At 46.1% G+C, this 22,262-nt stretch overlaps 2 protein-coding genes across 9 annotated transcripts in view; one reads left to right on the top strand and one right to left on the bottom strand.

Moving 5' to 3' along the window:
* SPATA22 (spermatogenesis associated 22) overlaps positions 1-6,446 on the top strand; it is a 9,837-nt gene extending 3,391 nt beyond the window's left edge. For 3 of the 8 annotated variants that reach the window (XM_026047824.1, XM_026047823.1, XM_026047825.1), the window contains 8 exons: positions 1,114-1,207; positions 1,587-1,715; positions 2,410-2,470; positions 2,675-2,773; positions 4,057-4,402; positions 4,683-4,812; positions 5,483-5,580; positions 5,983-6,446. In XM_026047824.1, the coding sequence (XP_025903609.1) occupies positions 1,165-1,207; positions 1,587-1,715; positions 2,410-2,470; positions 2,675-2,773; positions 4,057-4,402; positions 4,683-4,812; positions 5,483-5,580; positions 5,983-6,174 (1,098 nt within the window). In that variant the 5' untranslated portion in view covers positions 1,114-1,164 and the 3' untranslated portion in view covers positions 6,175-6,446. Of the gene's footprint in view, positions 1-155; positions 254-449; positions 620-1,113; positions 1,208-1,586; positions 1,729-2,409; positions 2,471-2,674; positions 2,774-4,056; positions 4,403-4,682; positions 4,813-5,482; positions 5,581-5,982 lie in introns of those variants that run through there. The other 5 variants (XM_026047827.1, XM_026047826.1, XM_026047829.1 and 2 more) reach the window with 5 other exon arrangements.
* A 2,006-nt stretch (positions 6,447-8,452) lies between these two features.
* TMEM211 (transmembrane protein 211) overlaps positions 8,453-22,262 on the bottom strand; it is a 17,128-nt gene continuing 3,318 nt past the window's right edge. The window contains exons 2-3 of the mRNA XM_026047905.1: positions 19,486-19,674; positions 8,453-9,814 (exon numbers count right to left, since the gene is read on the bottom strand). Coding sequence (XP_025903690.1) covers positions 9,588-9,814; positions 19,486-19,674 — 416 coding nt within the window. The 3' untranslated portion in view covers positions 8,453-9,587. The remainder of the gene's footprint in view (positions 9,815-19,485; positions 19,675-22,262) is intronic.

Raw genomic sequence — 22,262 nt, 5'->3', positions numbered from 1 at the left:
CCGCCCCGCTCCCACACGGGGCACCCCAGGGACAACCCGGCCCGGCCCGGCCCCGCCCCCGCCGCCAGCGGCCCCGCCCCGCGGCAACGGCGCGTGCGCGAGCCTTTCCCGCCTTTTCCCGCCCTAGGGCAAAGGGGCGGCCGTTTTTTCCGTTATTTTCKGTGGGTTTCACCTCGGGCGTAGCATTTGGTTTCCAAAGCTGCCCCTTTCGCCTGTCCCTGAGTGCTGCTGCCGCCTAAGAGCCACTGAGGAGGTTTGCAGTGATTCCTTCCATTGCCCATCTCCAGATTTGCTTTCCCCCCATKCCCCCCTTTTTATCCGTAAGCTCTTGCTTTCTGTTTACTCAGCCTCAAGAAAATGCAGTAAGCAAAAGAAGTCAATCTCAAATCTTATACCAGGCCAAAGCTGGCTTGGTAAACTGAAATGTCAAGTTTATAGGGACTTTATTTTAAATTGTATTACTTACTGATGGCTGTTGAGCTTTATTGTGCCACCAAAGCAGTTTAAATGTAAATTATATTGCATCAGTGAGCCAGAAACTGCTGTAATGTTGTCAAAGAGGTAATTTATGTATAGCACAGAAGGAAAGAGCAAATTGATCAGTTCTTCCAGTCTAAAGGTAGACACTTGGGCTTAATTCCGATCAACATGTTTAGCAGCTGTTCGCACTTAACTGCAGAATCAACAATTTAAATGTAGAGGCATTTATTATTATTATATCTATACACAATTACCTATTTATTTTCTGTTTATACTGTGTTTTCAGGACTTCATAAATACTTGGTATATTGAGTGTGTATATAATAGGTTTAAATGCAGAAGTTTATTCACTGTTTTTACAGCGTTTATCTATTTTAAAAAGGTAGAGAGTATGACTTTTACTTCAGGAATGTGGTCATTGGGCCCAGTTTTACAAAGACCTATTACCTGTTGCTTGACTACCTATGAATGTGTCCTAAATCCAGTAGAACCCCTTTAAAAATGTTGTCTAAACTGATACATGCAGTGGGGATATACAAAGAATTAAGACATGTGTCACAATATTGTATATAAATTGGATGTCTTTAGTGCACATACTGATTTACTTTCTCTACTTGCATGGCTTTTGTACAGCAAACTTGGAGTAAGCAATACATTATTTCTTATTAGGATACACAAAGAGAAATGAAAAGGAGTTTAACCGACACTTCGACTCGTAGCACAGCAGGTACCATTCGTTCTTTTGTACCTTAGGTGTATCTCATTCTGCTTTTTTATTTTATTTGTGTGTGTATGCATGTGTGTGTGTGTATATATATATATATATATATATATATATATATATATATAAAAACATATATATATGGCCAGGGGTCTGGTGACTAACTGAAAAGTTTAACTCAGACAAACTTTTGAGGGATAGAGGCCTGAGCATATAAATTCTATAGGGCAATAGCCAGACTGTCTTACCATTTTTTAGAGAATATCATTCTTCTGGGCAATGTAAAATAATAGAATTATTAGGTAATTATTAATTACATACTTAAGAACAGGTTGTGTATTCTGTTGCTGCTGATATGCTATAATTATGTGAATTTCAATTTTAGGTTGTCTGCCAGTACCTCTGTTCAATCAGAAGAAAAGAAACAGGCAGCCTCTCACTTCAAATCCACTTAAAAATGAGCCCTCTACCAGTTCTGGAACTCGGGCTTATGACTTTTCTCACACATCACAGGGTAAATAACATAGGTATATTTTTCAATGGCTCTGAATTCATTTAAATGTTAACTTTATGATTTTTTTTTTTCTTAAATTAGACATCACCCTTATCAAGAACTATAGGCCTCCTTTATGGTTATTGCTGAAAAGTTCATTATGTAAAAAATGTCCTCCAGGAAGTTCCTTTCTGCTCTATACAATTGAGCTTTTTTACTTTGTGCCTCGAGGGAGGTTGACTATGTATTAGAGAAGGCAGCAACATGTTGGCATTTAAATGGAGTCTCTTGGAACTCTGACCTTTGGTTTTCAGTTGATTTCAATCAAAATTCAAGGCCTGTATTACAAGAAGAAACATTTATAAGTCTTTTAAGCAATCCAGAAGAGAATTTCTGTTCCCCAAGTCATGCTTTGAAAGAACGGTACAGTTCTATCTCCATTCTATTCTCATTGTTTATTATGGTTCACTTGCAGCAAAAATGTCTCTACTAAAAAGAAATAAGTCTAATGTTTGTAACTTAAGCATTGTCTACAAAAAGCCTATAATTACAGTTATCAGGGGATCCGTTTTTTTTTGTTTTTTTTGTTTTTCTTTTTTGAATGAGTAAGACTGTTTGTGGAACATTAAGCAAATAAATGATAGGAGCTGTAAGTATACTTACTGGCTTTCAGTCTGTTCAGTTTGTATCCATTTGCAATTTTTGGTCTTTTGAGAATTAGGCTGGGGAATTGCAAACGCAGAAGTGGCTGAACTAGAGAGTGCAGCAAACAGTGGGTAGGTAAAAGCAGATTATTTTGTTTTTTAATTTTAATTCGATTATTATTTGTTGTTTTAATTATTTCTGTGTGATTTTTGTAATTATTTGTTTTTAATTTATTTATTTCAGTTATTATTTTGATTATTATTAAATTACAATTCATATGTTTGTATTACAGTAAAGCAGGTACTATGTCTCTGATACTATACATTTATCCTTAGAAGTCAAACAGAACATCAAATGGCTCCTACCCTTCTGAAACCACAAAATGCATCCAAGTCTAATTCAGCGAATACTGGAAAAAACTTCTATACCTTCAGGTTGGTAAAGTCTATAACTGTTATTATCCTTAACCAAAACCATTCTCATATGAAAATACCCTGTATTGTTCTGCATTCTGGTAGCATTCAGAAAGGCCCTTTCAATCCTCGGATCATTGCTGTACTACTAAACAATTAAATTGTGAGCCAAAAGCTGGTGAATTCAGTGAGTACCTTTCCAGTGTACATGTTGAGGCCTATTAATTAGACCTAATAGCTCACCATAACATCAGGTCAAAAATTCAACGTTACAATAAAAGTTGAGTTAGGGCTTAACGATCAGGCAGCTCTGAGATTAACTAGATMAGATACTTTACTAGTTCTAATTTTCATAGTTCAAAAAAGGTAAGCTTTTGAGACTCCACTTTGCTTTSTAGTGAAATTTTGTCTACTTTCAACTCTTGCTTTTTTTTATTGTGATGGTTTCATATCAGCAGAACACTCAAGCACATATATAAGCCTCTTTGCTGAATCAGACCCTTTATAAATTAATGGTTTTGAAAGAAGGGGATCAACAGAGAGCTAGGAGAGAAACTCGATTAGAATTCCAGGAATTATTTATCAACAAGTTCAAAAAAGTTTCAATTGGTGTGCAATGGGGCAATTAAATAGCAGGATATTCAATTAAAATTTACTTGTGAATTCTATCCTCTTACAAACCAAGCAAAAGCTTATAGACCCAGATGCCCAGAGCTGGTAAAAAATCTTCCAGCAATGTTATAATTATCCTTTTCTCTCTTCTCTTCTTCCTGTTCTTTTCAAATGGCAGGCAGAGAGTGTGAATAAGTAGCTTTTAAAGAATTGCTCTACTTTCTAAAGAATAGAAAGGGAAGCAATTTCTGGAGCTCCTTTTTAAGATTTAGGCTTAGGAAATGATAAAGTTGTCATTTGAGTTTGTTGGGGACGGTTTCTTCAGTAATGGTGATAGAAAGTTAATTCAGAAATAATGTGCTCAGAAGAAATTTTGCTCATTTTATTTTAAAGTTAGGAAAATCATGTAAATCTTAGGTCAGGAAAGAACACATGCAGGACAGTAATTAAGCAACTTTTAAAGCCCTAATGAATTCAGTAGGATTTAAACACATGTAGTGACTTTTATATACAGACAAGTTTAAGTGCACACTCAAGTAGAGTCCGTTGCAGGGAGGTTTATTGAAGGCTAAATATACGCCAGGTATTTATTTTTAATTGAAAAGAATGACATGTAGAATGCATTCATGGACTTATCTGAATATTCAGAATAGGTATGGTAATATTGAATTATATATATGTTAACTTTGCAGGGCAGAAGAGAAGACTGCCAGTACTAAAGGTTGGAACAGAAATGTGTATACTCCTTTAARCAACAGAACAGATTCAGTATCTGATAGTGGATTTGGAAAGTTTGAGAATGTTTCAAGTAATCTGAAAACTGCTCAGCACCAAAAATACCCTGGTAACCACAATTCTCAGCATATCAAAACAGAAACCAGCCAAATATACTCGTCTAAAGCACAACGGCCAGTGAAACCTAGCACAGTATCAAGAAATCCGCAGGATCATAGTCTGGCGTATCAATTTAACCACAATATGCAGCAAAATAAAATKAATGAGAAACAATTTGATTGTGTTCAAGAAGACAAAATCCAGGTAAATTTCTGCAGAGAATTAGCAGGAAGATACAATGAGGAAAGCAGTAAAGAAAAAGAAAATTGATGAGGCTCTCTCTTTGTAAACCCTTAAGTTACCAAAAAATTTGAGATTTTAGTGTTGCAATAACCTAAAATCTCAAGCATGATCTTATATTGACAGGGAGTTATTTGTCGAGTCTGAAGAAAAAAATTCTAATATTGCACATGTAACATAATATGTAAATGTCTGCCTTTTAAAATCTGTAATCTCTAACTGGAGTTTTCATCTTTGGCTGAAGGAAGTTTCATCATCTCAACTGAAACTTAAAGAAAACCAGAATTCTTTGCGCATCATATCGGCAGTCATTGAAAGTATGAAGCACTGGAGTCACTATACTTATAAAACTGCACTATTATTTGAAGTTTTAGGTAAGCGTGGTAGATTGTGCTGTAACTGTTAGTAATGGTAGGACATCCACCAGGAAATATGTTAACTGTGCCATTTAGTTTTTTTCTGCCAGAAGGATTCATTTAGCTGTTAAAGGTGGCTGAAATAATACAAAATTAACAGCACAGGCATCCTCCAGTATTTAAGCTCTGTCTATTTTCTCTGCTTCTTTTTTTTTTTTTTTTTTTTTGATATGTATTGCAATAAGTTTTCCTACTAAATAGGACCTTCTGTAGGGAGGTGCAGTTTTACAGTAATTTTTAATAGGATTAATCTGGGCATCAATCCAAACCTGAAGAGCTTCTAAATGCAGATGACTTAGTGGCTTCACTTTGCATTATAATTGACATTATCTGAGAAATGAAAATAACCAGAGGTGACAGAAATGACTAAAGTCTTTAAATCAAGATAAATAAGAATATACATTATAATGGGATCTCAAGAAACTCCTATATTGACAAGACTGCAAATATTTCTAAGGTTGATTTGCATATGAGCATTAAGATATAAGGAATTTTTGTTTTACTGTGGTTTATATATCTAATATATGTCTTAATGCTTTTGTGCAGTAGATATTACCACAATATCTTTGTGTATCATATTTAGTACTGCACTGATATTTGCCTCCTAATTTATTTCTGCTATTCATAGGCACACTCGATTCTGCAGTCACACCTGGAGCGTATGGGGCAAAGAATTTTCTTTTGAGAGATGGAAAGGAGAGTCTGCCCTGTGTATTTTATGAAATTGTAAGYATTTCCATATCCATACATAATGCCAGTAACACTTCACTGTAGTCCCTTTTATGAAGTTAATAATTCATGTTCTAATAAAAGAGAAACTTAAGGTATAAAAGAAAAGCGGGAAACATATACGGAATTAGTCCCATACCAGGCTAGAGCAGTAATACAGCCACTATTAAAGCAGCCTTAGACTTTTAACATAAATATTGAAGATGTAGACGGGAATTTCATGTCAGCTTCTAAGTAGCTGATAATGGCAAAGAAGCCATTCAGTATTTGGAGGCCTTCAGTACTTGAAACAGTCTTCAGAAATTCACTAATAACTACCAACTACAAGACATTTTTAAAGATTTGTTCCTATGAAAAAGGTGATTTTTTGCTTGTTTGTTTGTTGTGCTCATTATGAAGGACCGGGAGCTTCCAAGACTGATCAGAGGTCGAGTGCATAGGTGCATGGGAAACTATGATGCAAAAAGGAACATTTTCAAGTGCGTCTCTGTAAGACCGGCAAGTATACCAGAACAAAACACCTTCCAAGAATTCGTTAAAATTGCAGATGTTGAGATGGCCGCATATGTAAAAACAATGAATGAGATTTAAAATAGTTGAAATGATTGTCCAAAACTTTTATTAATTCATCCCTAAGCGTAAAGGCTGACATGCTAAAGCATTTACCAAAACTAATACTGAAAATCTTATTAAATAAAACGTTATTAGGCTGTGTTATCCAACAAATGTTGATAACATTTTTTTGATGTTTCCACATTACATTTCAGAGTTTATCTTTGCTAGCTATCAGTACAGTAACAGATTTTTGTTGCCTACTTTTGATTAGAGTTTATTGAAGAAATTCTGAATAAAGAAGTTGGACTTGATTATAAGTATCTTATTTATACAAACTGTTCTTGTTTAACTAGGGGGAACCAAGTCCTATTCTTTTTAAATTTTAACTAATTTTTATYGAAAAATTATACCGCTTTGGTCCTTTTTCACTACTTCAAAGGTAAACCAAAAAATAGGGATCAGTGCGATTTTTTTTGTTTGCTTTTATTATACAGTGTTGGCAGTTGGAAATTTCACATTTAAAATAATTGAAATATTGTATCCAACAAGTCAAATACAGAAAACAGTTAATATTCTAGAAAGGAGTCAGCTAGTCAACGCAGAAACACATTAATGGAAAATACAGCTTTAGTAACACTTAAAAAATTATATATTTAGAATAAAACTTGAACCTGATCGAGTAAACTGTTTGACTTTTAACAAGAATACGTTTTTACACAATTTAACTTGCAGACAGTATTTATTTGAAAAGTGATTTGTCAGTGTTAGAAAATATATTGTTAACAGCATCCCACTTTAAATTCCAGTTGAGGATCTACAGTATATGCTTCCTTAAGTGTTGTTAGAACCATTTCTGAACATGGACATTATCTAGCCAGTTACAGAGGTCATATACCTATCTTCAATTTCCTTTAATTATAAAGTAGTAAAGAAAGTTCCAATGGAGGCATTATATTAACCAAAAAAAAAAAAAAAAAAANAAAAAAAAAAAAAAAAGGTAAAGAAGGTTACGGAAAGTAGAGCCTAAAAATATTCAATGTGGGAGAAAATCAAGTTGTAAAAGTTGGGCTCAGCAGTGCTGCAAACTGTAACAATAATTTAAAATTAAAAAGGAAGCTTGAAGTGTGGAAGCAGGCCTGCAAACACGTGTGCATGTAATCAGCAGCAGCCAAGTGTTGCAGTCCTGCTGAGTGGTTGCAGACCTGCACACATGAAAGTTCYATTAACAAGCAGTGACAGAAATGGGTCATTTATGTCTCCTAGGTGTTAGGGATGTTAATAAAAATCTAACATAACATTACTGTCAGTAAGCATTTGGACCTTTGCAAAAATGTTTGCTATTTTACACTAACAAATCACTTTTTCCAGTGAAACATTAAGTGAACAATTGTCAACATTACACAAAACAGGAAAAAAAACACATAACACAGTTTTTACACATTATTCAACATTTTCAGGTGTTTTTTATTTTTTTACTGTATTGATCCCGTCTTGTATAATGGTTCTAGTGTAAAGGCACAGGTTGGTTAGGAAAGAAAAGCCTGCATCTCTTTCTCTCTATGTTGCAGTTATGATTTTCTTTGTACCTGTTTTTTTTTTCCCTTCACTTCTCTGGCTTTTATATGAAAATTAACTATTTCAGCCATTCATTAAAAAAAAAAAGAAAAAAACTGTAAGACATTACTAAAAATTAAATGACTATAAAGAAATGGCTAGAATTTATTCTTTTTCATTTAGAGATATTCCCTCAACCTATTTTGTTAAATGTTTGGAAAATTTAATTCCTTAAGTACTGTGGATAAAAACACATAGTTTGCTCTCTCTGTGCACATACTTCTACTCTGAAATCTGTATTTCAGAAGATTGGTAATGGAAGATAATAAATTTATGCACAGAATTTACCTTAGGAGTGCATGAAAAGGTAACAACAAACAATTATTTGGAAAATAATAACATTCCATTGATGTTCAGAAGGTAGAGGAATGTAAACAAGACTGTAGAGCTCTTTGACATGTATTAAAATAAAACTATCTTTCTTTTTTTTTTGCATTTTCTTATATATCCTCAACATTTCTCAATCAGCCCTTTCATGTACACTCTTAATTTTAAAAAATAATCACCAATTAGTTGGGCTCGACTAAGTGAAGAATAATAAATTTGATCACTTGTTCTGTGCCGAAATACAAAACTGAGAATTAATGCTCTGAATTAAATATAAACTATGCTATTTTTTATTAATAAATAATAGAAAATAAAAGATTTTGTAGTAAAATGAGAATAAGATTAGAATTTAAGTTTTGTTTTGAATGAAAAAGGTAAGAGTGGAGTGAGATTAGAAGCCTATGGTTCTTTTGCATAAGGCAATCAAAAGTGCACTTACTTCAATCCGTGGCAGTAATGAATTCAAATGCTATTGTGAAAATTAGATTTCTCAAATTTCACATAAAAATACCCAAGAAATATGGCCATCCGATTCTTATTCATGGTAAGTAGCATTTCACTTCCCAATAATGTTASTTGGGATAATGGGCTATTCAAGAGGAGGAGGGGAAATACCGGAATCCAGTCCCTTTTCACTTGCATTATCACCCTATAAAAGGGCCTATGGACATATAGGTATTTTGAGCAAAGTATTTGCTTTTCCAGCCTTAAAAAACATGCAACARAAGACAAAACCTGCAGTTCTCATAGTTCACACGCTTTTGTAAAATTTCACATAAACAACTCTGAATTCTAGAGAAATATATAAAAACAAATTCTTGCCTTTTTTTCCTTTTGTGAAGCCCATCATCTTTGAGCCTTCGGAAACAGTCAGGTCCCTCTCTGACAAAAGTCCTTTAAAATGTATGGATGTTGCCATGAAGACTTTGTATCTTGAATACCAGCTCAATGTTAAAAAAGTGTGCCTGCAATTTACAATATGTAGGTTCTACCAAGCATAATAGATTAAGAAACTTTTTTGCTTTTTGTATACAATTCTTTTTAGACACCAAGCTTAATTTTAGGCCACAACTGCTGGCAGGCTTTTTTTCACTAATCAAAACAATAACAAAAATATTACCGGTCTTAAAATCAGTGGGTTCATAAAAGTTTTGACATTTAATATATAAAAAGCGAATCGAGGCTTTTAAAAGCCTTAAGGTTTTGAGACACRAAAGAAACTGCTTGGGAGGTAGACAGATGTATTGAGGATAAACAGATTTTATGGTTTTTTAGTCTAAGGCATTATGCCCGTGTATGGTTAGAGCAGTAGAAAGGCTGCTGATTATTAGTTCAATTCCAGAGTGTTTGCTACTCACGCGAACGGAAGACGAGCGAAGCACTTTTGGTCTCTGTGTCTGACTTTCTCTCCCCATCTCCTCTTTTTCCTTTAGCTGCGCAGCCAAATGGAAGTGCTAGAATAATTTCTGTTCTGTAGATGGGGCTGTTCTGCTCTCAGCAGTGAAATACTATAGAAGAGTAGGTATTGGAGTTGGAGAGATGTGCTCTTTTGGTGCATATTTCGCAAAGAATGGTAAAAAGACAGACAACATGACCCCAACAATTGCCAGCATATAGCCCCAGCCGATCTGGCAGTCTCCTGCATAGTAAATATCGGAATTCTCGCAGAATCTCTTCACAGTAGCAGAGTTGAAACCAAAAGGATAAACCAAAAGGCCGGAAGCCATTATGAACACTAGAGAGGAGGAAAGAACGAATGATTATTGAGCACTTAGTTCCTTGGAAAAAGTATTTTAGATGAAAATGTTTGTTTTTTATATTAAAATTAATGGAGACAGGCAAAGCTTAGAAAGCATTAATGAATTGTCTCAGAATATCTTCCCTTTCATAATTGTTCTCTTGCAGACTGCAGTGTCCTACTGTGGTAGCAAGTGGTCCCTTTGTCCCCTTCCCTGCTTGCCCAGAGCAGCATTTGGGGCAAATCTGGGCTACTAAGTCAAGAACAGCAGTAATTAGAATTACCAATAATGTTCAGACTGGTAGATAATCCATAACGAGCAAATATTTAATTAGATACTAAGATGATAAAGCAGCCACTACATGCACTTAAATGTAGTGAATACTCTGCATTCGCAATTTGCCTYCCTGAATTGCTTTTCAGGTAGGGCATGTGCGCATTGCTTCAATTATAATAATGGAGAGACCTAATCTAAGGAGTATTCACTAAAATGGGAACCACTCATTAATCCTTTTTTTTAATTAAGAAAACAAAGAGCTTGTAGGCTGCTGGAAGAGAAAGTTGAACAGTCGGCCTGTGACATTCTTGCGGTTTGCAGTTCCCTGGAGCATGTGCAGAGGGCACCAACACACAGCGATCCYAAACCGCCGGCACCGACAGCCCACATGGCTCTTCCCATTTCCACTTCTTTCTCCAAGACTACTGGTGTTTTCAAGGTACAAAACAAAGAATTGGACAGTTTTCTGTACCGCAGGACAGAAGGAGGAAACTTTAGTTTCGCTCATGGTTCTGTATCGTGCCAGAATACAACCACAAGTGCAAGCCCGGTAAGAAAATAATTTCCATCAGTGTTAATCTCCTGCGCATTCACATTGTCTTTTTTTCCCCACATTTGCTAGTTTAGAAGGCAGCATGGAAATAAGCTTTCCTTATTTTCCTTATTTTGCCTTATYTGAGCAGCCTGTTACATTCCTGACATTGTGACGGGGGATTAATTGGGAACTGTGGGACACGTCAGCCAGTTGGGAGAAGCAGGGCCGAATCGCAGGCCAGCAGCAGCGACCTGCCACCGTTTTATCTCCTGCAACTTTTCTATGGACAGAGCATCCCCCACTGAAGCAGGCAGCTCTACGTCCTTGCTCCTCTCCCCAGGACGCTTCCCCTCGCACAAACCCGCTCCGAGCTGCTCCTGCTTATTTTTAAGTCTCCGCATTTGGGCATTTTGGACACAGGTGGTCCCAGCTCCCCTAAGCGCAAGCCTAAGATCAAAGCGYGGTTGTTCTCCCCCGCGGTGTCTGCGCACGAGTCCGTCCTTCAGCAGCGCCCAAAGCACTGGGGCTAACTCTGCTGAAAGCTGAAATGCCCCCGAATCAGCAGGCAGCCTTTTAAGTGCCAATTGAGCGTAAAGGCAGTGCAGAGGAGAGCGACTTTGCAAAGAGAAAAAAAAAACGGAGCAAATCCTGCTATCAGGGAAGGGAAACGTTGGAAGGGGGAGCCGCAGGTGCCGCTAATAAGAGCCCTCGGCTTCAGCAGTGCAGAGCAGACACGCACAGTGCGGGCGCCCAAACGCAGCCCCGGCAATTATCCCCTCCAAAGGGAACAGGGAGAAGGACACCCACCAATCTGGGCTCAAAAAGCTGCTCTCTGCCTTTGTAGCCGAACAAAGAGCTGGAGGGAGCCGTAATGATACAGCCACTTCTCACACGTTGCTGCTCAGCTCCTCTYCTTTGTGAAAAATCCTTCCCCTTGGCTTCATTCCCATCCCTGTGTGATTTGAGGAACTTGTCTCAATCCCGGATTGTCGCCAAGGTAAGTGGAAGAGATGCCAGGGATGWTGTTTTTTCTTTTCCTAGCTTATCTAAATGGTGCAAATCACAGGGTAGCATTTAATGGCCTCAGTATAAACGCGCTTACAGAGTGAGCTGTGGGACTTGCCAAAACCCTTTGCTAGGGGACAGAGAAAATCCACCGGTTTGTGGAATGTCCCCCAATGCTCTGATTAAATAAATGCCAAATATGTGACCCCAGCTCACAGGCTGTGAGATAGTGCCCAAGATATAGGTGTGTTTATATACACATACGTGCAAAAACGATGAAAATACAACGTGTACCAAAGCCCAGCCGATGGTCCTGCAGCATTTCAGCTTGCCCAGATTTAGCTCAAGCTGATTAGGAACAGGTTATTGAAATACAACTAATGCAGATGAGAAGTGCCCACACATCTCTGTTGATACACATCTTTTTAGGACCCCTTAAATCCTCACTGGAGTCTGGTTGGCACAACTCGGACATTCCCACCAGCCAGAAATGGCTCAGAATGGCTCAGAAATCTCTGCAACTGCACAGATAGCCCAATCCCTGCTTTGCTGCCCGGAGGGAAGGAAATCCGGCCATCCCGGCTGTGCAAGAACAATCCTGCRGAGCCAGCGCAGAGGTAATTGGCTTGGGCAGTCGCCGCATTAGCTGCAGGTTCATTAAGGGCCGCGGACGGCGCCGCTGACCTTTGCGGCTGCGCCGCCCCGCGCGTTTTCTGCGGGCCGCCGAGCGAGGGAACCCGCTGCTCCCGCCAGGAGAGTGGGGATTTATAGCCRTGACCTGGGGAGCTATGGGCCTCATCGCGCGGTCATGGAGCTGGGTGTCGTGGTGATTTTATTCTGCTCGGGCACAATTACTCTCGTGCCACAGCAAGCAAACGGTGGTCATTTATATCTCTTGATAGAGTAGCCCCGTTAAGGYGCTCGGGCTAAGGATAAGGGACAGGGACAGCGGGACACGGAGCTGGGGACGGAGGGTCTGCACTGCCCCGGGGGCAGCGCCGGGGGTGCCAGGGGACGGAGCCTGCGGCCCGGCCGCCCATTCCCTTCCTCTCCGCTGCCACCTCTGCAAATTGTCCATTAATCACCCTCTTATCTCTGGAAGAAGCAGCTACTCCCAAGGACATCTGTGGTATCACCTTGGTTTTATTAATACCGGGAAGAATGCCGCTCCGGATCACCTGGCACGGGGATTTATTGACTCTGGGGCTTCCTGCTCCGAGGAGGGCTGAAACGCCACGCGGGAGGTGCGTTCGCCTTAAGAAACCAACTACTGCTGCTGGCCCCAGCCATGGCAAAGGCCACGAGCAGTGGAAATCTGGCCAGATCCATCAGGAAAGCGAAAATCAGCCTCTCTCTGCTCGTTTCTCCCTGCTGTTCCCCGCAGCTCRGGCACTGGCTGGGGCTCACACAGGCTGGCTGGTGTCTGCCAGGAGATCCCCCGCACGGACGTACCCGGCTGCTCTCTGCGCACTCGGGAGCTCAGCTGGGGAAAGGTTTATGTTTGGGAAGTGAATTCAGGTCACTGGGATAAAGAGATGCCATAAAATCCTTTAGCCCGGGTCGATTAACCCAGCACGAGAACCAGAACCAGAACCAGAACCGTACTGGGGAGCAAGGGCAGCCCCGCRAATACCCACATGCTGCTCGTGGCCCAAACCAGAGGACGCACAAGCTGATTTCCACCCAAAACGCAAGGGAAGCAAAGGGTTAAACAGCACCCAGGGCCAGCCCGGTGAGCTTCATTAAGCTAATTGTGGCAGAGGTGCTTAAATTCGGGGTGGCAAAGCCTCTGCCCTGCTTGCAGGGCTGGGTGGTTCTGCCTTGGTTGCTCTCCCTGCCTTGATTTAGGGGAGGGGGCAACTTGCTGATAAGCTCAGAACYGGGATTTCTTTTTCCCATGGCAAATTGCAGCCGCCTCCTTGCTGCCTGATGCCCCGGCTGGGTCTGCTCGGCCTCTCGGAGGGATTTCACGGGATTTCACACCCAGGTACCGGCGCGGGGGGCTGCCCTGGCTTGGGGCTGTTGCTCTGTCTCCCTTGTCTGGGTTGTYGCTAGTTCTCCCTGCGTGGTGTCCTTAGAGCACCTCTTGGGAAGGCTTTGCACCATCCAAGCAGCTTYGCCCTGAGCTCCCCGGGTGTCAAAAGGGGACAAAATGCTCCTGAAATAACGTGAATTTTCATAGTATTTAGTAAGGAAAGCAAAATTTAAGAGGAGGAAGCATTTGTTGAAATATTTTTGATCAGGAGAGTTGTGTGTGTGTTTAATGCCCTTCAGAGCAAGTGTTTTGCAGTGCCCCTTCCAGGGGACACCAGTTCCCCATGGCTGCAAAGAGCTGTGAGAATTTCCCCCATCAGCRCAACAACGTTCCAGGGCACTGGCCTTGTTCATCCATAATCTGCAGAAGGAAATAAGAGAATTTTTCCAGGCAGCACCTGTGCTTAAAATGTATAGTTTCTAAAGACCCTTCACTAAAAGCCACCTCCCTTCAGAGCTCTAAATAACCCACATAATCTATTTTTTCACCTATCCCATCTCCTTCCAAGTTCTCCTCCTCCTTGACCTTCCTGTCCGCTCTCATTTTCATGCCTGATGTTAATCTGTGGCTCTCTGGGAAGGGTCTCTGGCTTTTACTGACACTTGGGGCTCCTTCYACCACGCTTCTAACATCCCCCCTTTCTCCCTAAAGCACAGAGTGAGCATTTATGTAGAGCCCCCATTTTATTTTCTGATTATCTTAAATAGTCTCTAAACAGTCTCTAATTAAAACAGTTAAATATTTTCTAATTAAGTGCCTGGCCAGGACATAAGACGCCACCCCGACTAGTTGCTGAGTTGCCTCTTTTTTTCCTCCAAACCCTTCAATAGGTTCCTACGTGGGATGTGGCATTTGTGAGCCACGGATTTATGCAGAACAGAGCACTTTGGGCAGCATATGCACAAATACTGAGTTTTGGATGTCTTTGTTCTCACATGTCAAAGTATAAACTTGCAAATGCTCCAAATACACTTTAAATAACTGTTTTCCACCATTTGTGGTGGGCCTGGCTGCTGTCTTGGAGGCAGTTCCAGGCTGTACCCTCCCCTGCCTGCAGCAGCTGTGAAATATCCCTTATTTTTCCCTCTCTATATAAGTGATTTTGGGGTCCGTTGCTTCCTCTGCAGCTCAGGGCCAGGTGCATTCCTCCTTGGAGAAATCCAGAAAGGGAAGCTCTTCATAACAGTGGGGAAAAAAGGCATCTTATTAGTGCGCAGACAGTGATCTGGTGCAGTGCAGGCAAGCCCAACACTGCCCGAGTACCAGGCAGCTGGGTTTAAAAAAACAAATAAAATAAATCACGTCAGCCGGTTTGCTCGGAACAATTCTAATTTGCCACAGGTTAATTAGAAGTCGGATTTCGTGGCCTCGCTCGGGAGAGGAGGCAGATAAAGAACCACGGAGCTTTATCAGCAGCACAGAGACCTCGTTTGAGGAGGGAGCACGAGCTCCAGGCTGGAATTCACAGCAAACCGGGCTGCTTTCCACAAAGGGAACGTGCCGGGGAGCAGTGATGGGAGGCTTGGGGCAGGCGGCCTCAAAATGAGGCTTGATGGAAAATATCAGGGTCAAATGGCAGCTATGGGTCGGGTTGGCACGGAGGGTTTCATTGCACGCAATGCACACTGCAAAGCAATGGCTCGTCCTACCTAAGCCATTAGAAAATGGCATTTTAATGGGAGAGAAGCCAATTTATCTCTTTAATATCTCTAATCATTGCGTGATAGTGTGAAATATGCTTATTTTTCCTGGTCTCCTATTGGCTGTTGCACTGCTGCTTTGCCCCAACCCTGTAAATGAGAGGCTGGTGTTTTGGGCTGTGTTTGCCTTTCACGTGCTGGGTGTTTCCTGCACCAAAAAGTACCTTTTTTCTTGTCCCAAGTGACAGAAAGCAGCTAGGAGGGGAAGCTGGAGGATCCGAAAGGCCTCAGCCTCATTCTGCTGCTGCTAAAGAATTAGAAACTATTAATATTGTCTGTGCTGGCAGGTTGGGAAAACACTTATCCTGCAGGCGAGGAGATTAATCCGCAGGGGGAAATAACCCTGCAGAGCCGGGCGGGAGCTGGCTGGCCAGCCCCGCGCTCGCTSAACACAGCCGCTCGTCATCTCGGGGTGTTAATCGCATGCAATTGCTTTGATTTTAGGGAAACCATTGCAGCAGGCATCCAACTAGCAGGGATTTCGCTGAGTGCACTGGGCTTCTTGCACCTTTAGCTCTGATTTTYGTTGCTTGCACTGCTGTGAGCAAAATAGCACTGCTGAAAATGCCTTCTTTTAATCTTAAAAAAAAAAAAAAATCAGCCTGCTAAGGCTTTGCAAGCAGGGTGATACCTCACTCTGTTTGCTCCTTTGTTGCTATGGCATCATCACACATTTTTCCATGTAGGAAAAGGAATCGCGGGGCAACTGGATGATTTGGGTTTGGGGGTTCCAGGGGACCGTGGCCATCTCGCCCTTGACCTGCTGGGCACGTCTTCCAAGGAAGGAACACGAGGCCAGGAGTCAAGGATAACCACTAGTGAATGATGACACATCCCAAGTTTCCAAGGGAATTTTTCCCTAAACTGTATGTAAATCAGAGCCCCGTTTGGACAAGCATCCTCATGAAGGCGTTTCCATTCCAGTTTTCATCCCAGCTTGAGCTCAGCTTGCAGGAATAAAGGCCGTGTCCCCAAAGCCCGCTCTTGTTGCAGCTCCCCTGGGTCTCGCCATGCGTTAGCGCTGTCACCGTGTCACCCCAGGTAGCCCTGGCACTTTATGGTATCATTTCCACGCTAATCAAGTTTGCAAAATGCTCTGGGATGTTGCATATGACTTTTCATTATGGCTAATAAAAAGGTAGGCAGGATTTCCAGCATTGCTGATCTTCCCTTCATCATCCCCATTCCTCCCCTTGCTGCAGTGCCTGCCCGTGCACAGACAGCAGCAATGTGGGCTCCTCCCGGCCGCGTATCCCCGCTTTGTTATTCCTGCATTTTACATAATCTCTCGACCTCAGCTACGGATAAATAAATTGCTTTACGTGCCAGCGAGCAAATCGCCGCTCGGTGCGTCTTGCTTGCGAGGCGGCGCTCAGGCTGTTTTTCCTCTGCTCTTTAATCGCTCTGGCCTGGCATTCAGTCTCCCTGCTATTATTTATGAGCTGAACCTTAGGAATGGATTATGTAGAGCAGGCTGTGCCAGCGGCTGCGGGCGGCTTCTCGAGCGCCCTCAGGAAGGGGAACATCCCGGTCTGGATCTTGTGCTGGGTCGGGCTGATGGGAAGGCGAAGCTCAACCCTGAGGGCAGCAGCACCTCAGACTCCCCAGCTTTTCAGGCAAATGACTGTTTTATAAAAGCAAACCTGAGCAATGCTCCCTGTGCAGCAGGGTTTTAGCACCTTTGCTTCCCAAACGCCTTGCTGGGTCCAAAGCAGTTTGCCGGCTATCGGAGCTCTCCTGCGCCAATTAAAGCAAGTGTATTCCTGCCTTCTGGTGAGGGTGGTCGCGTCCTCCTCGGAGAGGATGCAAAGCAGCAGCGCCCARGTTTTTGCGAGCAAAAGCTCTCTCCAGATGCCCAACGCCTTGCGAGTTGCTGTGCTGGGATTTCACAGGTTTCTCTGATCTCTCGCTGCCCGGATTCACACCTGAGCGTGGAGCAGCGAATGTGGGAGCACGAGAGCTGAGGTGCTAAGGAGCAGCTGCTGCTCGGGGATATTTTTTTTTCTTTTTGCTATTTATTTCCCTGTTCTAAATCCATTCCTCTGGAAGAAACATGTGCTGCAGCAGTGTAAGGAGCCACCCYTCCTTCCAAAAGCCCCTTCCTCTCGTGGCACCGGGGCTCCGCGGCGCTCGCGGACGTGGCCTGCGTGCGYGCCCCATCTCCTTTAATTACAATGCTAATTTAAAAGTTGCTTGATGCAAATGCTGCTGTCTGCAGCCCTGCAGCTTATGGGGTTCTTAAAGCCCAGCTTGGCTGGGGGAGCAGCAGGAGGGACTGGGGGGGATCCCGGCCCCCCAGGATTTCCCAGCTTCTCTGCAAACTGTGTCTTCACCGTGTCTATGGGCATATTGGGGCAGGAGAAGGGGATTTGCATCTAAATTGCTCTTTTTAGCGCCGTGCTGCCTTGCTGGGATTCAGAGGCCGTGCCCAGCGCCTCTCTCCCTCTTATGTGTCCCCTGTAGCTTTGCAGCCGCTTTTCCCTTCACCTATGGATACGCGGAGCGGCCGCTGCGGGGAGGGARCCCCTGGCCGGTAAGTTCCCGGATTTTCCCTTTATCCCTGAGACGATAATTGCCAAGGGTTTTGCTTCTCTCGCTCCATAATCTTGGGCTGTGCAGGGCAGCGCYGCGGGAGATAAGCGGGGATTGAGATAATCCCGCAGGAAGGGGTCACGGGAGCCCCGGGATGGGATCCRAGCGGGGCAACTGCCTGCGGAGCAGCTGGCAGAAAACAGCCCGAACCGACGGTTTTGGTGCTGCCAAATAATGTGGGATCATTGGGATAAAGTGATGCAGGAGCCACCGGGGTGACATGAAGTGGCCGTGGGACCAGCCACGGTGCAATGCGAGCAAAACACCCTGCAAASAGAGGCAGAACCGCCCCGGCCCAGGGATGACGACTCCCTGGGCAGCATCCCTGGGCTCGCTGCCGGCTTTGGAACCTCGCACGGGAAACGTGCTCGATGTGAGCGCGTCCGCTCCTTCCAGCGGCACAAAACTGCTCTTTTCCCAGCCGGCAGTGAAGGAACAGGATTGCTGGCACTGCTACCCCTGGAAGCGCGGCTCCAGGGGAGCAAGCCGGAAAACCAGGCTGCGGAGATTAGGAAATTAAGGGAATTAAGGAAGCGGAGACGGGACAGGATGCTCACGGCCGTGCAGGAAGAGGAGCCGCCTGCACTCGGGGCTCCAAGGCCGGATGCTGCTTTTAACCCAGGGGTTGCTTTAAATAAAACTCAATGCCCGGATGACAGATGCTGCTTTTCCCCTCTCCTCCCGCTGCCAAATATCCTCTTCCCGCTCCCAAGGTTGTTCTTGGACGAACGGCCCTTGGGCACTGCAGGATGGGGAGCTGCTCAGCCCCAGCGCTGCTGGAGTTTGCAGGCAATTCCCAATGGGATGAAGTAAGGGAACTGCATGAGTATTTTTTCCCCCTTTTCTCCCCGTTTTTCCTTAGGGCTGTTCTCATTCTGTCACAGCGATGCCAGGGAATTGCTTCCCGAAGCAAGAGGAGCCGGCACGCGCCCAGCTGAGCAGTTTGCAAACCTGTCACTCGCTGTCGGCGGCCGGGCTCCACGAGGGGCTGCTGCTTCCCGGCCAGGACACGTCTCGCGGCTCCCGCCAGGCGATTTGGGGCCAAATGGGAAGGGAGCWACAGCGGGGACGGGCTGTGCGGAGCTGCGGCTGCAAAGCGGCTGCTAGGATGGGCCGGGAGCGGAGCCCTCGTGTCCCCAGGGCCGTGACTGAGCCCCGGAGATAAGCAGCTCCAGCCGCAGGGATCAGCTCCATCCATCTGCTYCCCGTCGGCTCCCCTGGAATTAGCAGCGGGAGGCCAAGGGATGGGATTCCCCCCAGATCCCGCCGGAGCGAGCCCGCCAGGAAGGATGCTCCGAGGAAGCAGGTTTATCCCAGCAGGGACAGGACAGGGGCCAACCTGCAGTGCAGCATAGGCACCCCATAGCCCTCCCCTATAGCCCCGCTGGGCTTGGGAGAGGCACCGCATGTCTCGTGGGAATATGCACGGGAATGACCTTGGCTCCGTGGGGAGCTGCCAGGCAGGGACCCCGCGGGCTCCGCGGCGGGCAGGGGGCCGCGTTGGCGCCGCCCGCGCTCACTTGCCTGCGGCCGCCTGCACGTAGCCGGCCAGGGCGCACGCTCTCCTCTCGCAGGCTCCGGCGGGCAGCAGGACGGCGACGAGGGCCAGCAGGGCGCCCAGGGCCAGCAGGGCGCAGCCGCCCGCGCACAGCGCCGCGCTCGCCTGCAACGAGAGCCCCGTCAGCCCCGCGCCGCTCGGCGGCCCGGAACGGGCTCGGGTGGTAAAGGCAGGGCGGGAAGAGGGTCCCCCAGGAACTGCCCTGTGTCCATATGTGTGTATTTACAGGCATATATAGTTATATAATACCTAAATGGAGGAGCCGCAACAGGGAGGATTTGGAGGAGGGAGATGTGGTGCTGCATTCCAAGTGGAAGCATTTGGGGAAGGGGGAAGCARCCAGTGCAACAACTGCAGCAGCTTTGCTGCTATTGCTGTGTAACCCATTGGGCTGTTTGGCTCCCAAATCTGCTAGGAAATTGGGATCAGATGCTCTTCCAGGGAGAGAAGATAACACAGTGCAGGAGAAGGTGCTGGGTTGCAGTGACGTGTCTGTCAAAAAGAGGTTTTGCAGCATGCCCTGGGCTCTGCAGTTGCAAGTGCATCCGCAGCACCCACCACCCTGTCCCTGCATGCACCCAAAGAGGTGCCTGGGACAGCGGGAATCTGCCCCGTGGATCAGGAGGGAGGCAGAGCCAACGTGCCGACCRGGACGCTTCTCCGGAGAAGAAAGGCACGTTAATTAACCTCCRGGCATGATGCAAAGCCTCATTTGTAGGATGATTAACATAATCCCCCAAGTGCACACGCACAGGCAGCCGTAGTGATGGTTTGCGGCGCTCGGCGCTTCCCCCTGCCCGCGTCGGGAAACGTGCGGGAAACGCGGCCCCGGCGGCGCCGGCGCAGGGAGGGAGCAGCCGGAGGTGATAGCAGCAGCCCAAGGGCTGTGCTGTCGGCATTGCCTCCGGATGGGCCGTGCACRTCCGTACGCCGTGGCCTGTCAGCGTCCCCACGGGACGCGCTGTCAGTGTCCTCCCTCGCGGAGCCGTCAGCGCCCTTTGGGACAGGCTGCCAGCGTCCTGCTCGGATGAGCTGTCAACACCCGCCTAGACATCCATCCATCCCCCAAGCAGAGCTGCTGGCCCCACGTCGGCTTCTCCTCGCCGAGATCCCGGGTGCAAGGGCGCAGCTCTCCCGGCTTGGCGGCTGCCGCGATTGCATCCCAAGGACGGCAAGGCTGTTCTGGAAGCCCAGGGAGCTCCRTGTTCCCGTCACTCCAGGAGGGAGACCCTGGTGCCCCGCGGCAGAGCCGGGGGCAGTGCCCTGCTTGGTGCAGAGTTGGGGGTGTTTCATTATATACCCCCCGCTGAGAGCCAGCCCCGTGGGGCTGAGGGTGGCAGGCGCTCGGTTCTCCCCTTCTCCAGTCACCAAACGCGGATTATCCCATCGGAGGTTTTGTGTCACATTGGATCCAGTGTCTAGAGCCTTTTTTAAAGGCTGTTAACTGGCCGAGGCTCTGCCCGGCTGGATCGTGTCTAAATGAGTCACTGTTGAGCTTCCTCCTTATCTTTGAAGTTTGCTAATGCTCGGATGTGTTTATCTGAGTTGCATTTTGCAAAAAAAAATCTGATCAGAAGCCAAGCCCTGGGAACGGCTGCGTCTTGGCGTATGGTTGCATAAAGCAGCAGGGTTTTGTGCAGTAAAATGCACAATTTGCAATGCACAAAATTGCTTGCTTGTATTTAAGGCTGGTTTAAGGAGTGGGGCRGCATCTGGGCAGACAATCCAGCATGGACCTTGATGCCCGACGCRATTTCACGAGAGATGGAGAAACGCAGCAACCGAGTGCCTGCTGCGTCGGGCGCAGGCAGCATCCCCTGGGATTTGCCCCGTGTGCCGGGGTTTGCGCCGCGTAGCAACCCCGAGCAGATCCGGGCTGCTGGGGAAGCTGCAGCCGGGTGGGGAGAAGCCGAGATCCACAGGCAGGGGAAGATGGGGGTCCCCACGCAAGACATCCCGACGGCCCCGCGCCCAGCTGCTCCATGTCCCTTTGGAAAGTGAAGCCCGRTTTGGTGTGAGGGAGACCCAAACTGCCCTGTTTCTGCCCCAGTTTGCAGCACCAGCGGCACTGGGGTGAAGCGAGTGGGACCCCGGCTGCCCTGTGGGGCCAGGAGCTCCCCCAATGCTGCATCTGGGCAGCCTGGGCTGCCGGCAGCGCTGCCAAGGCCCCTGGGAGGTTCCTGCCCGGAGCCGGGAGCTCCCCAGGGATGCACAGGCAGCACCTGCAGCCCAGGACTGGGGGGGTACATGGGGGAGCACGGGAGGACGCTCGGGGGCAGTGGGGGGATGTAGGGGATGCTTGGGGGCAGCATGGGGTGGGAGATGTCAGGGGGGTCGGGGCAGCACGGAGGGACAGCGAGGGGACACCCGGGCAGGTCGAGGAGGCCACACGGGAGGATGCCGGTGGGATGCAGGGAACACAGGGCAGGACGGGACCGTTCCGGGAGGATGCTGAGGAGCGTGGGCCAAAACAAGGGCATGCCAGGGAGATGTCAGGGGGATGCAGGGAGGATGCCAGGGAGCCCGGGCAGGATGGAGGGATGGCGGGGAGATGTCGGACGGATGAGAGGAGACGTCGCACGGCTGCCGCGGAGCGCGGCGCAGCGCGGCGGGATGTCGGGGCGCGCCGAGGGGTTCCGCGGGGCGCGCGCAAGGACGGCGGGGCGGAGGGGGACGCGGGCGGGCGCGGCGCTCACCTGCCAGGGCCCCGCGGCGATGTGGCCGAGGCGCGCGGGGCCGGCGC

This window comes from Nothoprocta perdicaria, unplaced genomic scaffold (assembly GCF_003342845.1).
Source record: "Nothoprocta perdicaria isolate Ctin4 unplaced genomic scaffold, notPer1 scaffold_50, whole genome shotgun sequence".
Taxonomy (NCBI): domain Eukaryota; kingdom Metazoa; phylum Chordata; class Aves; order Tinamiformes; family Tinamidae; genus Nothoprocta; species Nothoprocta perdicaria.
The sequence above is the reverse complement of the archived record's forward strand: the minus strand, read 5'-3'. Positions and strand labels throughout refer to the sequence as shown.